Here is a 17,035-nt window from a genome sequence, read left to right as displayed (position 1 = left end):
TTCTAATTTTATTTTATTTTTAAACTTTACATAATTGTATTAGTTTTGCCAAATATCAAAATGAATCCGCCACAGGTATACATGTGTTCCCCATCCTGAACTACCCTGAGTACTTTTAAAGTTCTCTTCCATCTTTGAAAACGCGTGAATGTTCTGGTTCCTTACGTTTGTGAGCTCTTTTGGCTTCATAAAGTGCTTTCACATCCACTGCCTCACTACCTCTCACCTGTAACCCCATGAAAGCTGACAAGATTATCTTCATATCCCAGAGAAGATACTGAAGTCTGTCCACAGATTAAGGCTCACGTACTGAGTTAGTGACAGTCTTGTCTAGACTGTCTTCTTCAAATTACTAGTCCAGTTTCTTTTTAGCCCTCACCACACTGGAGTGGAATCTGATCTTTGTGTTTGATCTATTTTTTAATTGAAAATACAATAATTTTAACATTTAAAAATTTTGCAATCACTGTTTTCTAATATAACCTCACACATAACTTTTTCCACAGTGAAATTAGTACATGTGAGAGTCTTAGTCAGCTCTTGGAATGTTACATTATGTCATGACTGTTCTTCACATTTCTTTATAATCTTTGTAATTGCATGATCTGGTTTTTACTTATTTGGGATACTCCTGAAATGTAAGGAATCAACTTGGAGAGAATATAGGTCAAATTGTGGTAATTAGAAACAGAACCAGCGACCCTAAACAGAATTTATGGGAATGTTTATGAGCCAGATTTATTGGCACTTAGAATTTCTGTTTTCTGGTGGGGGAAGGGGAGCAGAAAGTCATGGGAAAAAAAAAAAAAAGACAGGGAATCTTTTGAAACAATATAAGAAGGGCTTGCTTTTATGTCTTTACTAAAAGAATGCTGCTTTTTATGTCCTTAATTGTACTTACTGTTTATTTTTATTATGGTGAACAACATTGATGTTAAAGTCGAACCTTTTTGGCTATATTATAAATCCTCATTCCAAAGTATGTCAGATATTAGTCTCAAGACTTAGTCACTCTGCTAATACTTGCTTCACAAAATTAGGGCAGAGTCCAAAGAATTCAAATTGGAGATTTAAGAAGGGAATCTGGATTTCCTCTAGAAAGGATTAGTAATCCTTACTGCTAAGGAGCTGAATCACCCCTAGTGACACTGTTGCCTGGCAGCTAAAATGATTTGTCTCTTTCCATGAGTATGTTGTCTTGTGCTGTGTTAACTTCCTGATGCCTGAGCTTACAGTGAGTGCCAAAGAATAAACTCGGTGCCTGTATGTATTCCTAACACGTTTTGTCTCGCCCTGTTTGTCTCTCTGTCCTTCTGCTCAGGTTCCATACTGCCCTCTGTAGGAAGCTCTGTAGGCAGTGTAAACGGATACCACACCTGCAAAGGTGAGAATGCCATTTCAACAGTGCCTCTTTGTTGGGTGTGTTAGGACAGTGTTTGTGTTTGCATCTGTGTGTGTTTCCATATGTGTGGAAAGACTGCTGCTAGGATGGGTTGTAAGCGTGAGAATCTGGGGAGAAGTAGCCGTGATGCCTCTTTGTTGCTAGCTAAAGGCTAAACCGATTGGCAGCCAGTGAAATAAAGGTACAAGCAAATAAACTGGACCACTAGATAAGACCAATAGGGAAAGACTTGGAAGAAAATGTATGCAAATCTTTGAATTATAAAGAAGTTATACTAGAGGCGGTCTAATCTAGCCCTGAGACTCCCCACCAAGCTTTCTTTGTAGTTTAAAGAAGTAGAAGAATGCCTCAGATCCTTCACTCTCTTTACTTTCGCTGCTCCTGTGTTTACTTAGTATTTTATTATTTTATTTATACATGTGAGTATGTCATGCCAGAATCAGAAAGCAGGTTAGCGAGAGCTCTTTTGCCTTTTGTTTGTAAACAGGAACTTTTATGTGATTTAGCAGGAAGATAATCTCTAGTTCACTAGAAAAAGTGGGAGAGATACTTAATCCTGATGAATAATTTAGTGAGGAACCAGTGGGGATACTTGAGAGCTATTCCCAGTCTGATTTCTGTTTCTGTGATGCTAGATCTGACGGAAATCCAGTGTGACATGTCAGATATAAACTTGAAATATGAGAAACTTGGGGGCGTGCTTCGGGAACGGCAGGAAAGCCTTCAGGCTGTCCTGAGCAGAATGCAAGAAGTTCAGAAGGAGGCAAGTTCGGTGCTGCAGTGGCTGGAATCAAAAGAGGAAGTCCTGAAAGGCATGGACACCTCTTCATCTCCAACCAAGACAGAGACAGTGAGAGCCCAGGCTGAGTCTAACAAGGTACTGTGTTCACAATAGCTGCATCTCAATACTAAGAGGAAAAGGCTGTTGTACTAGTGTTCCTGCCTGAGCCCAGGGGCCTGAGAAGGAGACATAGCCAACCACCCAGTCATGATGAGCAGAGTGTTTGATTTTCAAATGCCTAAATTCTCCCAGAGAATTTTCTTGCCTATGAAATTAGAAATTGTTACAAATCAGATTGAGAAACAAAACCAGATCTGTTTGCAGAAGGAGAATAAGGACAATAGCCCTCCTCAGAAGCATCAGTTCAGAAAATGGGATCTCATTTTCTATGTGATGGTATAGCCAAAACATCCCATCAAAGCACAATTTAGAGGGATCTAAACTGCCATGATTGCAGTTCATTCTTAAGATTGACATGTAGGACTATAGAAAATGGTGGAAGAAATAAGACCATGTAAAAAATTCGGTAAACAACTTTCTCCCCAAATTTGGATATTCCCTTTGAGCCTAGCATATCAACTTTTACAACGGCATAAGCATCACTGTTATCATCATCATGATCAGGATCAATTCCTGACACTTTTAGTTTATAGGGATTAGTTATTTTCTTATAGTTACTAATGTATGTTACATAAAAGGAATTCAGATCTTGCCATCTGGCTTTTCCTTTTAAGTAAAAATTCAAGCAGAAAGGTTAGGTATCTTAAAGTCATGAAACAAGTCATGGAGAGAATCAGAAGTTGAGCTTGTAATTGCTGCCCCATCTTTCCATCATTTCCTCTACACTCCAAGCTTTGTTTCCTGTCCAGAAATCTCATGGTGTGTGTAATGGTCTTTCTCCTAGGCCTTCCTGGCTGAATTGGAACAGAATTCTCCAAAAGTCCAAAATGTAAAGGAAGCTCTGGCTGGATTACTGATAACATATCCCAACTCACAAGAAGCAGAAAACTGGAAGAAAATGCAAGAGGAGCTCAGTATGTTATCACAGGGGTGTTACAAATTCACTAAATTGCTTGTCCTCAAACAAATATAGGCTTGCAGAATATCCAGTAAACAAGAATTATTTTTTGTTAATTGTCATAAGCCAGTAAGAAGGGCAGGTAGGGTTAGAGAATGAACCTGATCATGGAAAAAATTCAGAGATTCCACTCAAGGTGTCAGAAGTTTGGCTTCTTTGGGCAAGTCAAACTGACAGTCTTTCTGTGACAAAGAGAGCATTGATGATAAAAAATTAAAAACAGGAAATAACCTAAACATTCAATGAAAGAGTTAGATAAATTATGCTGTACTCGTGGAGAAGAAAATGGCAACCCACTCCAGTATTCTTGCCTGGAAAATCCCATGGACAGAGGAGCCTGATGGGCTACAGTCCATCAGGGTCACAAAGAGCTGGACACGACTGAGCTGCTAACACACACGCACACATGCTATACTCATACTATGGAACTATAAATGATGTAGGTGAATGTGTACTGGTATGAAAAAATTTCTGGCATGAAAAATGTCCTGTTCTTAATTAGTAAGTTTAAAAACAGCTTATAAAATAATATATATGTTGCATAAGGTATTTTACATGTATTGTGTACGTATGTACTTCTCTGAAGTTTTATCCCATGGGTGGTTTCATATAACCACCACCATAGTCATGAATCAAAACTGTTTGTGACTTTAGTTAAAATTAAATGCAGGTTATTTTTAACTTAAAAAAATTAAATAATGCTCCAGGGGTCATTTCCTGTAGAATATTAGGGACCAGGCTAGTGGCTGATGAGGATAAAGGAATCCATTCTCTCATTTCCTCTCTACAGATTCCCGATGGGAAAGGGCCACCGAGGTGACAATGGCTCGGCAAAGGCAGCTGGAGGAATCTGCAAGTCATCTGGCCTGCTTCCAGGCTGCAGAATCCCAGCTCCGGCCCTGGCTGATGGAGAAAGAGCTGATGATGGGGGTGCTGGGCCCCCTGTCTATTGACCCCAACATGCTGAACGCACAAAAGCAACAGGTCCAGGTGAGCAGTTCCTGACAGCTTTCGAGCCAAGAACTCAGGCACACGAACCTGGGTTTGAATGCTGCTCTCAACAGATAGATTCACATGACCCTGGACAAGTCATTTAACCTCTCGGAGTCTCTACTTCCTCACTTTAAATGAGATGCTTGTATCGTCTTTATCATGGTGCCTATCAAATAGCAAATGTTCAATGACTATATTTTTGATATTGTTGACCGAGGCAGTAAGATGAGCAGATGGTAGAACGGGCACTTCTGACTAAATGTTAGAATCATATGTTACTTTCAATCCCCAGTGGTAGTGATTCGCATTACTTCGTGCAGGGTTTTATGTCTGCTGGCTTTACTTACAGATTTTCTGCTGATCAGACCTCAGGACCCGAGACCCTGAGGATCTGTGAGCTGTAGGTTGGTCCCCTTATGTCACATCTCGCATCTGTGAGATTTAGGTTGGTCCCTTGTGTCATTTCTGATGAAATCCTGCCTAGAACATTTCCTTGTTCTGTATCCTTCCCTAAACTTGTTCTGTATCTTCTGACCACCCACTAAGTCCCCTAAAACTAATTTTTGAAAGAACCCTTTCTCTTAGTCCCTGCTTCCAATTAATTACCAAGTTCGATTTAGTCTACTTACAAATTTTCTAATCCAGTGGTTTTCTAATCCTTTGGTTTCCATTCCAAAAGTAAACATTTTGCTCTCAAAATCCTTTTACCCTCTTAAAAATTATTGAGGATCCCAAAAAGCTTGTGTTCATCTACTGATATCTATACATTTTAACTGTATGAAAACACTGGGGAATTTTTTAAATGTGCATTTATAAATTACTTTTTAAAATTATAGTGATATAACCATAACACTAACATAGATAAACATTTTTGTGAAAAAAGAATATTTTCCAAAATATATAAAATTGCATGAGAATGGCATTATTTTATATCTTTGCAAATCTCTTTAATGTTGTCTGACTTGGGAATTCTTTAGTGGTCCAGAGGTTAGGACTCGGTGCTCTCACTGCCGAGGGCCCAGATTCAGACTCTAGTCAGGAAACTAAGATCCCGCAAGCTGTGGCCAAAAATAAATATAAAAAACAAAAATAAATAAATAACTTTTTAATGTCTCACTTAATAGAATAGTCTCATAGATTTTCATATCTGCCTCTGCATTCAGTCTGTTGTGATAGCCGATGTCGTGAGAAAATAAGAATCGTAAAAGGTAGACAACATCTTAGTATTTATAAAAGTAGTTTTTACCTTACTGATGCCATGCAAGGGCTTAGGGACTCCCAGGGGCCCCCAGACCCCAATTTGAGAACCACTGTTCTAAGCCTCTCTTCTCCACTCTATATGCTAGTAGGCTACATCTCGGGCCTCTTCCCGTAACAGTAGCCCCTTAAAGGGCTTCTTGGTCTAGTTTATCCTCCACACAATTATCAAGTTATCCTCTTAAATCATATATCTGAATATACTAAAATGCCTCCGTGGCTCTTGGCTGCTTATTGAACAAAGCTCAAATACCTCCGACTATGGTGCATGAGGCTTTGCACAGTCTAGTGCCAGTTTGTCTCGCCAGCTCTTCCCCCACGCACCCGGGCTTCTTCCCCCCCAAGAGTGAGTTCCTCCCTGAGCACGCTGCACTCACAGATCTGGGGGTCTCCGCGCCTCTGCGGTGCCCAGGCCCTCCTCTGACCAGCCTCACTCTCTGTTCCTGGGAGGACTTGTGTGCTGCTCAGTGTTACCTGGAAGCCCTTCTGATTTCCTTCTTCTATGCTTGTCACCCCCTGAGGAATTAACCACCTTTACTTCTTGCTTTCACAATTCCACGTTCATGTCAGCATTTTAGCATTTTAATTTCTGTTACATTCTATTATGGTTCATTATTTACATATCTATTAGTCCTTGAGGTCCTGGCATATTTATTTTGACACAGTGCTGAGTACTTTCCATAAGTTTTCTTATTTAATCCCAACAACAGCCAAGTAAGTACTTTATTATCCTCATATTACAGATAAGGAAGCTGGGGACTTTTCAAAAACCTGCCTAAGTTTATACAGCTTAGTGAGTGATGGAGTTAGGATTTGAACCAGAGGTCTAACTCCAGAGCCTGTGATCTTAACTTCTTTGATGAGTGAAGCAGTGGATAGAAAAGAGTGAAAAGGAATAGTACTTGGTTTAAAGAAGCTTTTTATCTAATTGTGCTTTATTATAATGTATAGCTTTATATGTGCTGTTGGAAATTTGAGAAAGGAAATAAGCAAAACAGGGCATTTAGAGTTGAAATGGCAAGCTCTGCCAGTAACATAGTTCATTTTGAGACCCAGGGTTTCAAGTTCCTCATTCAGAGGCCTGGGTTTTGCCTGGCAGAGCTGACGATTGCCAATCCAGTCAACAAACTTTGTTTTCCCAACCAAGGCGGACCTTAGTAACTGATGTTGAAACACTATAGGACAAATAAGGAAGAGAAATAAAATAGACACAATCAATGATCCTTTCAAAATAAGTTTGTTTTTTTTTAATTAAGCAGCTGTTAAAAGTGATACTGCATTTTCCCAGTAGCCTGGTCTTTGGAGTTTTCTGCTTTATTTTCAAAAGGAGTTGGCACTACTTGGCACAATCTAAAATCAGTTTGTGTTTTGACACTGTTTTTAGATCTGTTTTCTATCTAAACACTGTGGTGTCATTTCTATCACAGTTTATGCTGAAGGAATTCGAAGCACGCAGGCAGCAGCATGAGCAGCTGAACGAGGCTGCTCAGGGCATCCTAACAGGCCCTGGAGATGCCTCTGCTTCCACCAGCCAAGTGCAGAAGGAGCTCCAGAGCATCAATGAGAAGTGGATTGAACTGACTGACAAACTCAATTCCCGTTCCAACCATATTGACCAAGCTGTTGTCAAAAGCACCCAGTACCAGGAGCTGCTGCAGGACTTATCAGAGAAAGTAAAGGCAGTTGGGCAGCGACTGAGCGGCCAGTCGGCCATCAGCACCCAACCCGAGGCTGTGAAGCAGCAGCTGGAGGAGACCAGCGAGATTCGATCCGATGTGGAGCAATTAGACCAGGAGATTAAGGAGGCGCAGACACTCTGCGATGAGCTGTCAGTGCTCATTGGTGAGCAGTACCTCAAGGATGAGCTGAAGAAGCGTTTGGAGACTGTTGCCCTGCCCCTCCAAGGTTTAGAAGACCTTGCAGGTGAGTTGAGGTGAAGAACACACTGCTGCCATCATTGTTGGCAAGCCAAAAGAAGGAATGGATTCGTGGTCCCAAGAATCTAAGGTGACCTTTAAGTAGCTTTTGGACTCAGAACGGTGTGACCCTATGCCTTTGTCCAGCTACAGTGAGGACTGCCAAGGTCATCACACATTGATTGGTCACAAGCAATGACTTTACATGGCTTTTATATACCATGACCCTAAAGATAAGAGTGCTGGTATAAATCCAGCCAGCAGGTAGAGATTCATGCTCTTAGATGTACTTATAAGTACATCTAAGTACACACGTACTTTCATTGATACTCATTTACATTCTATGTGTACATGCATATATATCATATATACAAAATTAGAACATGTTCTAGACTTCTTATGATGGTCTTGTACAAGAAAAATTTTGTTATTAATTTGTTGTCTCTTTATCTGAAGACATTTATGGCTTTTTACCAGCTTAGAAGTTAAAAGTTTACTTGTCTTAGTCAAATCACCTTACAGACTTGATGTGAGGATTGTGTAGGATGCAGTATATGAAAGAACTTAGCTCTGCTTCTTTTAGGTAGACCCTTGGTTAGCATCAGTTTCCTTTTCCTACAATTAGACCATATACTCCCAGGAAACATTTTGAATGCCATGTTCAGACTTGATGATTTAAATTTGATTTTCTCATTTCAGCTGATCGCATGAACAGACTCCAGGCAGCTCTTGCCAGCACCCAGCAGTTCCAGCAAATGTTTGATGAACTGAGAACCTGGTTGGATGACAAACAAAGCCAGCAAGCAAAAAACCGCCCAATCTCTGCAAAGCTGGAGCAGCTACAGTCTCAGCTACAGGAGAATGAAGAGTTTCAGAAGAGCCTTAACCAGCACAGTGGTTCCTACGAGGTGATTGTGGCAGAAGGAGAATCTCTGCTGCTTTCTGTCCCTCCTGGAGAAGAGAAGAAGACTCTACAAAACCAGCTGGTTGAGCTCAAGAGCCACTGGGAAGAGCTTAGTAAAAAAACTGCAGACAGACAGTCCAGGCTCAAGGACTGTCTGCAGAAGGCTCAGAAATACCAGTGGCACGTGGAAGACCTGGTGCCGTGGATAGAAGACTGTAAGGCCAAGACGTCTGACTTGCGGGTCACTCTGGATCCCGTGCAGCTGGAGTCCCATCTCCTCAGATCGAAGGCTATGCTGAGCGAGGTGGAGAAGCGCCGCTCCCTGTTGGAAATCCTGAACAGTGCTGCTGACATTTTGATCAACTCTTCAGAGACAGATGAGGATGACATCCGGGATGAGAAGGCTGGTATCAACCAGAACATGGATTCCATCACAGAAGAGCTACAGGCCAAAACGGGGTCCCTTGAAGAAATGACTCAGAGGCTCAAGGAGTTCCAGGAAAGTTTTAAGAATATTGAAAAGAAAGTCGAAGGGGCCAAACACCAACTTGAGATTTTTGATGCCCTCGGTTCTCAAGCCTGCAGCAACAAGAACCTGGAGAAGCTGAGAGCCCAGCAGGAAGTGCTACAGACCCTGGAGCCCCAGGTGGACTACCTGCGGAACTTCACTCGGGGCCTGGTGGAGGATGCCCCAGATGGATCTGATGCTTCCCAGCTTCTCCATCAAGCTGAAGTTGCCCAGCAGGAGTTCCTAGAAGTGAAGCAAAGAGTGAACAGTGGCTGCATGGCCATGGAGAACAAGCTGGAGGGGATTGGCCAGTTTCACTGCCGCGTCCGAGAAATGTTTTCTCAGTTGGCAGACCTGGACGATGAGCTGGATGGCATGGGTGCTATCGGCCGAGACACTGACAGCCTCCAGTCCCAGATTGAGGACGTGCGGCTGTTCCTTAACAAGATCCAAGCCCTCAAGCTGGACATCGAGGCCTCAGAAGCAGAGTGCCGACAAATGCTGGAGGAAGAGGGGACTCTGGACCTGCTGGGTCTCAAGAGGGAGTTAGAAGCCCTGAGCAAACAGTGCAGCAAACTTACGGAGAGGAGCCGAGCTCGGCAGGAGCAGCTGGAGCTGACCCTGGGCCGCGTGGAGGACTTCTATCAGAAGCTGAAAGTGCTCAATGATATGACCACGGCAGCAGAGGAGGGGGAGGCCCTCCAGTGGGTCGTGGGGACCGAGGTGGATGTCATCAACCAACAATTAGCAGATTTTAAAGTAAGCCTTGCCCTTGTTTTTTACCTTTTCCTGTCTGATATGTGTATTTCTTTTCCTGTAACTTGGAGACCGAGTGAGTGCGCATCTTCACTTCTGTCTCTGGTTTCGTTAGTCTCACTTCCGTCACACCAGAGCACACAGTTTGCAGACTAAATAGTCTCTTGCACTTCTGACCAACTGGGTTGAAGTTTCCTCTATTCTAATTTATTTTAATGTTTATAGCCAATTAAGGATATAGACAGACTGAACCTTATTTCTTATTCTAAGAATCTTCTCTTGTGATTTCTTGGGAGTTCACATTAACTAACTTTTGTAACAGCAGTGAATGTTGGTTGAGGGCTCTGTTTTTCAGATGGAGGTATAAGAACCCATAAGATAAACATGGACTCTTCTTCCTAAAGTGTGGGGGTTTTTTTCACAGATTTGGAGGGAAAATTACTGACACATGATTGATGTGTTCTGAAAGAAAATGAAAAATCCTCGTGAACTATTAACACAAAACATAACACTCCAAAGAAATTTTCCACTTGTAGCAAGTAGTGCTTAAGACTATGCCCCAGACTCCTCAAGAACACAAGTTCTCTGCATGTAGAAGAGTTTGAGAAGCACAACCTTAGTTGCAAAAATATTTTGATTCTTTGCCTGAGTCAGAATTTCCAGTCCTGAACTTCTGTGAGTCTCTATTAAAACACCAGGGGAAGAAGACAGGAGTTGACTCAAAAGTGCAAATTTGCCAGGTTTGGGCTCGGAACTTGGGCCCGTCTGTCGGGTGTCGGCTCTCACTGCTTGGGGTGAGCCTTTCATCCCAGACTTACCTGAAAGGACCTCTCTCCCCTGCTGGAGGCCTGTGCACCTGCTCTTTCCTTCTTGGTTCCTGGAGTAGATTTGGAAAGGGTACTTCCAGCGCTTGACTCCTGTTACCAGTGGCAATTGTTCCTACTTACACAGAAATGCTTTGCCATCAGACTTGTTCTCTCAGAGTCCCTGCCTGTCAGGATTCTTCCTATTAAAAATATGGTTGGAAAGGTGGTATGACACCAGGTCAGAGCCACATGATCCCGAAAAAGATCACAAATTTGTAGACAAGATCCAGGTGGCTGTTTCAGAAGGACCCCTCTAGGCTAGGGGATGTTCCGCACTAAGGCGAGACATTGACTGAAGACCCCCTGACAGTGCAATGTGGAGCAGCCCTAGTTATCACAGCTGGGATTCTCGAGGCCCTGGGTAAGGAAAGGGTAGGTAGAGAAAGTTCAAACCCACAAACCCAGGTGTTATCCTCGGGGAAAGGCCCCTACCTGATCAGTGGCCGGGTGGCCTTTCCTGCTGTGTCACATGGGCTTCTCTTCCCTCTTCCACTGTAAGCCCCTCGAAAGCAGAGCTTCTGTTATAGGCATGCTTCATATGTCCGGTTTACTTGAATCCAGGTTAATTAGAATCAATTGTCTAATCAACTAAATGAGGTTTTTTTAGAAAACTGAAGTTTATCCTTTGAGGCACCAAGTTAGTCTTATCAAACTAAGATTCTGGTTTATATGGAATTATTTTAATTCTTATTTGCCTAATTTCCTAAACATTACATTATATTGTAAATTTTTCTTTACAAGTGCAGGTTAACATTACTAAGCAGATTGTAACTGTTCTCCACTGTGGTGATATCCTCAGGGACATGAGACACATTGGGGCTACTTTGTACTAAATGTTCTTAAATTACCATGCAGTTTGAGTTTGTTTTGAAGGGCCTCTAATAGCTGTACTGGTTAAGTTCAGTTGTGTGTGTGTGTGTATTTGGGGGGATGTAGTTTCTGTTTCTTCCCCCATTACCCTGATACCAGGTATTATTTCTTACTGCTATTACTTTTCACTGTCTTGAGCAGTCTATCTCTTCCTTCAGATCTTCAGTGAGCCGAAAACAAAGTAAACAAGCCTGTTAAAATTGCATTAAATATGACCTAGGATGTTAAAAAGAATCCACAGACAAGCATATACAGTGTTTGGATTTGAGGACAAGTAATTGTTTCCTGTTCATTTAATCCTTGGTTTCTAGAGACATTCTGAATTGTGATGCTGCTGAAAGCTTTTAGTAAATTCCTGGACATCCTTGTATTTTATTTGTATCCTAGCGTATAGCCCAGCAGCACTCGGGGTTCAGTAGCTGCTGAGTTGCTCGGTATAGCAGACATGTTTCACTGATTGCTGAGAAGCCTCCCACGACCAGTACTGTGGCTGTGAGGGCTGGGGCCAGTGTGTTTATCTGCAGGGAGCTGGTGTTGACAAGGCAAGACTGGAAGATGAGTGCGAGAAGAAGGCGGTGAAGCTGCGTGCCCTGTGTGTACCCTGCTCAAGTTGGGGGTGCACATCAGCAGTCTGGTTCCCCAGATCCACTTTACCAAGGCAAGGGCTTGGGGAAGAGTTTTTGCCTCCTCCCGGCAAAGGTCTTAAGGCAGGTGGGGAGGAAGACAGTCCTGGCTGGGCTCGTGCTGAACTCATGGGAAGTGAAAACAATGAGAAGGGAAAAGCTGTGTATCTCACTTCATAGACCCCAAGAGGCTGATCCAAGGGAAGTTCTTTCTGGACCCATTCTGAGGACTGAGTCATTTTCATGATCTGAGTTCCTAGGTTAATGTGTTCTGTATTCCAACGATAGACTCATCTTCCCTCATCCCAGCAGCAGACCAGATGCATGTAGTGTGATTCAGCTTTCAGATTCAAATTGTTTTTTAATAAGGAAAAACAAAGATGAAGATAAGTATTAAAAAACAGCATTCGTTTTAAGTTTTCACCTCTTTTCTTTTTACAATGGGATCGTGCTCTCAGCACAGAATCTGCTGAAGAGAAGAGTATGAATCTGTGAGATGGAAATGCGGGCTGTGCTATGACCCTGCTGATTCCACTGGGGATGGTCTGAATGGACAGATGAGTCAGGTTTGTGGAGGACCCCAGGCTTGCCTGGGACTGTGCAGCAGTGCTGATAAATGCTTGGAAAGGCAGTTGGCCTCTGGGGAAAATGATTCTCTTCTTAAATGAATGTGAAAAACTGGAAGTCATTATTCCTAGGAAAGACTTTTCCCTCAGTTGCTTCTGAATAATTGATAAAATCTGGTCAGCCAGCGAGGACCCATGAGATGGAAGGGAAGAGAGTCCTTTCCCACTAAACAGGCAAAGACCTCAAGCCTCTTGGGTTAGACACTTTACTGCATTCTGCTGTCTCTGTCTTCCACAAAAAAGGAAGAAAGCCATGAAAGAAAATATTGAATATGTTTGGAGAAACTGGAAGGAAAAGACTTTGGTTAATCTCTTCAGGAAATTCCATTTTCCTGAACAAGAGAGTCTCTGATTATTGAGAAAAAGGAATTGTATTAAATGTATACATAACTAGAGTCTAACAAGAAAGGAAGGACCTTTATTTCATTGAAACTTAAGCCAAAGAATTCCCTCAGGGTGACCTTTCTAGGAAGGAAAGAAAAAGACTCTAGATGTAGAGAAGAAATCTATGAAGTCTGATGATAACAAAGACATTTTGAAATTGCCTGTGTAGGTTTTGTAATCAAGAACTGAGATCATTCTGAGTCTTACACTAGCCCCTCCCTTGTATCCGCCTCAGGACCCACAGCGGCCTCTCAGTCATGACGTGTGGGTCTGAGGGGCTGTTGGTGAGGCCGCGGGCTTCCTTAGGGCCGTCCCCAGTCTTGATTGAGACTGAGCAGAGCCCAGGGTCAGGGACTGCATGCCCTTGCAGCCTGTGTCTGGAGACCTCTATCCTACTGTGAAGCCAGAACAAGAAAGCCCCATAAACTTGTTCATTTGATTCTTTTTTTTTTTTTTTTGGCCTCATGGAAAGCAAGCATAAGCTTCCCTGAGAGCACATGTAAAAACTCTTGGAGGACAGGGCCTGCCATGGAGCTGAGAGACTGCCAATTTGGACAATGATGGATATTTCACTCCTTTTCAAATAATTACAAAGACAGTATCAGCTCCTCTGTGTGTTTGCCAGTTAGACTTACCAGAGAGGAAAGCAAGTGAGGTTAGCATTATCTGCCTGCCCTTGGAGAGAAAGGAAATCACACTTGGTATGACTCGTCTGTCTCCAGAGGTTTAGGTATCGCCAGCTTTGCAGCAGCCAAGATAAGATGAGTAGACCTGCGCGCCGCCCCCCCCCCCCAACTTTGTGCTGACCCTTGGCCTGTGTTGGTTTTTTCTTTCTTCCTTAAACCAGGCTACCCTGGTGGCGTTAGTGGTAAAAAATTCGCCTGCCAGTGCAGGAGACACAAGAGACGGGGTTCGATCCCTGGGTCAGGAAGATACCCTGGAGGAGGAAATGGTATCCCACTTCAGTATTCTTGCTTGGGAAATCCCATGGATAGAGGAGCCTGGAGGTTCGCAAAGAGTCGGACACGATGAAACGACTTAGCACAGCACAGGACTAAACAGCGACAACTCCAATAAAAACTGGGGTCCAAGGAAGTAGAAAGAATGCCCTTAAGGTTTCTCAGCCTGAGCACTCTGGATATTTGGAGTGGGACAGCTCTTGGTTGTAGGCAGCTGTCCTGTGCATTGTGGGACGTTCAGCAGCATCCCTGATCTCCGTCTACCCACTCGATGCCAGTAACAGCTTTTCCCTGATGTGACAGCCCGAAATGCCACTGCACATTGCCAGATGCCCCTGGAAGGAAAAATCCCCTCAGTTGAGAACCACTGCCTGAGGAAGGAGAAAATTGCTGCCTCTCTGTGGATAATTTAGAACTCAGTTGGAAAAGGTGCTCGTTGATTAAGGTAGATCTTAATGTAGCAAGTCACCTTCTGGTAATCTGATCATAACTGTGAAGCAGCAACACCCGTCTGTAAATCAGCTTTCCCTTAGGCCAGGCCCTGGTTTCCTTATTTTTCCTGGTGCTGATCTCTGTCTGGTTTAAAATCTCCTCGTCGCTTTTCCTGGCATCTGTGGCTGGTTTCTTCTGCGTAGCGTTGTTGATGCAGGTGTTCAGCTGATGGAGCGTTCCTCTGAAGAAGAGGAACTTCCTTTGTGGAAATACTCCAGGGAGCTTCCTTGCTCTGTGCCTTTAAGGGGAGCCTACAGGCTGTCAGTTGTTCTCAGCCCAGGAGCTCACAGTTTGGCTGCTGGTATTTATAACCCTTATGTGAGCATCTCCCTCTGCACCTCCCCGCCCCCCCCAGAATTCCAATGCTGTGTAATAATCCTCTCCACCCCTACCGTTGCAGCTGGGTGGGGAGAAGGTGAAGGAGTCTTTAAGACCTTTAAGTTAGCTGCATGTTGAACTTTTTCCAGCCCCATTTTAAAGTATTGCCGTTAATATTTTCAGTATCAGCACCACAGGCAAAACCCCAAGCTTGTAGCCATTACATCACCTTGAGGAGCCTCACGTCTCAGTGAAGGTAGTAAAATCAGATGGAAGGGCATCAAGAGAGTGTTGATGAATTTCACAAAAATCCGGCTGGAAATTTTGATAGCAAGGGAAGCAACAAATGAATATATTCTCAACCAGAAGGAAGGACTGAGCAGTTTCAATTGCGTTTACTGAAATTCTTCACACATCATGTCAGCATGTAGCATTTGCAACTAAGATTGATCATCGTGGGAAACACGGGTATCCAGAAAAACTAGAATTTACCCTGTGCTGAACTTGGGTTTGTCACTGAGTTTTGAATAGTGGATGTGGTTGAGATAAGCACAGGCTTGCAGAACGGGGCTGTTTCTCGCTGTGTCTAGAAATGCTTGGTAAGTGGCCTCAGCCTTAGCCTAGTCCTGGGTACTTTCCAATGAGCTCTCTGGCACACAAGCCATAAGAGGTGAGCCTCTAGGAAGTGAGATGAGTTGCTTTGAAAGGCACTTTGTTGTTGGAGGTGGTTGGTTTACCAGGAATAAAATCAGTCCCACAGGGAGTCAGGTCAGGTCAGGTCACTGCACTAAAACATCACTGCACAAAGGCTGTCTCCTGCCAGAGGAACTCGTCCCAAGTCTCAGCTGTCCCGGGTAGAAAAGCCTCGCTGTGGGGAGAATGTGTTCCCTCCCCACCTTCCTTCACACTTTGCCACTGCCACTACTGGGGTGCTGTTCAGATACCAGTGTCTGGTATTGTCTGTGAAAGAGTAACATGATACACTTCTCCCCTGAACCTTTACAAGCTGTTTTCCTACCACCGGTCCTGTGATTTGAAATGTGGACCTTTCACAACTTTGGCCATCAGGGATGAGAGTGAGAGCTGCAAGGTGATGGTCCCTGGATCCCTTCGTGGAGGTCAGGCGGAAGGGGTTCTGTATTCCTGTCAGTCCATCCTTACTGAGCACTGGCTCTGGGTCAGTCCTTCGTGCAAGGTGGGATCTCAGTCTCTAGTTGGCAGTGCAGCATGAGAAACAGGTGCAAAGAGCTGCAGTAGTAGGCACATAGCGGCAAGAATAGTAAGAGACCTGAGTCTAAATGATCTCCAGTCCTAACTTCCTCCCCACCCCCACCTCCATGAATCAGACATTTAAAATCCCAGTTGCAGATAAGAAAACTGAGGTTTGAAGGTGTTAAAGTAATTTGTTCAAGCCACATAGCAGTAAATGTTAGAGCTGGGATTGGAAAGATGTTTGGCACCAAAGCTCATGCTTGACCAGTGGCCCCAGTGAGGGTAGGGGAGGCAGTTTGGGCCCTTAGGGGACATTGACCACATCTAGAGACGTTTGGTACTGTCATAACTGGGGAGGCTGCTCCCGGCATCTAGTGGGTGCTGCTGAATTTCCTATAATACACAGAATAGCCACTTCAAACAAAGGATTATTCAGCCTATTTCTTGAAATACAGAGGATTTTGGAATCTTGCCCTTTTCAGATTCCATGACAAGTAAGAGTTAACTGATGAAATAGTTCCATTGCCTGGGGAAACTTTGTGGTTTTCCTTTTAGCAAAAAAAAAGTGTTGGTTCTGAGAGTGATTTAAACAGATCTGTTAGATCAAGTCAGGATCTTAGTGAACTAATTTGAGTCACTAATTTGAGTCATGGAGGGCTAAAGAATGCCCTCCATGCTTGGCCAGTCCCCACCCCACCCTGCTTGCCACAAGACTCCTGCTATGGAAGTCAGTCAGCTGTGTATCTCAAGCTGCTTCCTGTAGGGTGTGTTATGGAATGGCATAAGCCCTGCACCAGCTGGGATACTGACCTCAGTGTGATTTTATCAGACTCCGTCCCTTTTGAGCCTTGCTATTTGGAACAAAAGATCCTCTGTTAGGAACGCAGAGAGCTAGCGTGATTGGACAGCCAGCGTGTACGCACATGGTTCCCACGGAAAAAACAGACATAAATTATGCTGTAGCCTTTTAAAATGGAAGCCTTCAAGGTGGTCTTCCCTTAGCTTCTGTCTGTACTCACCCTTCTTTCTGTGAGTGCTTATCCCCACCCCCCACCCCCCCCAGAAACTACATTTTTTTTTTCTAATATAT

The 17,035-nt window shown here is 43.5% G+C and overlaps 1 protein-coding gene across 13 annotated transcripts in view; it reads left to right on the top strand.

Moving 5' to 3' along the window:
- Positions 1–17,035, top strand: part of MACF1 (microtubule-actin crosslinking factor 1) — a 342,575-nt gene that overhangs the window by 247,976 nt on the left and 77,564 nt on the right. For 12 of the 13 annotated variants that reach the window (XM_010862748.1, XM_010862749.1, XM_010862747.1 and 9 more), the window contains 6 exons: positions 1,322–1,384; positions 2,038–2,279; positions 3,088–3,217; positions 4,052–4,251; positions 6,939–7,434; positions 8,127–9,598. In XM_010862748.1, coding sequence (XP_010861050.1) covers positions 1,322–1,384; positions 2,038–2,279; positions 3,088–3,217; positions 4,052–4,251; positions 6,939–7,434; positions 8,127–9,598 — 2,603 coding nt within the window. The remainder of the gene's footprint in view (positions 1–1,321; positions 1,385–2,037; positions 2,280–3,087; positions 3,218–4,051; positions 4,252–6,938; positions 7,435–8,126; positions 9,599–17,035) is intronic. The other variant, XM_010862750.1, reaches the window with a different exon arrangement.

Source organism: Bison bison, unplaced genomic scaffold (assembly GCF_000754665.1).
Source record: "Bison bison bison isolate TAMUID 2011002044 unplaced genomic scaffold, Bison_UMD1.0 scf7180017864484, whole genome shotgun sequence".
Lineage (NCBI taxonomy): Eukaryota > Metazoa > Chordata > Mammalia > Artiodactyla > Bovidae > Bison > Bison bison.
The sequence above is the reverse complement of the archived record's forward strand: the minus strand, read 5'-3'. Positions and strand labels throughout refer to the sequence as shown.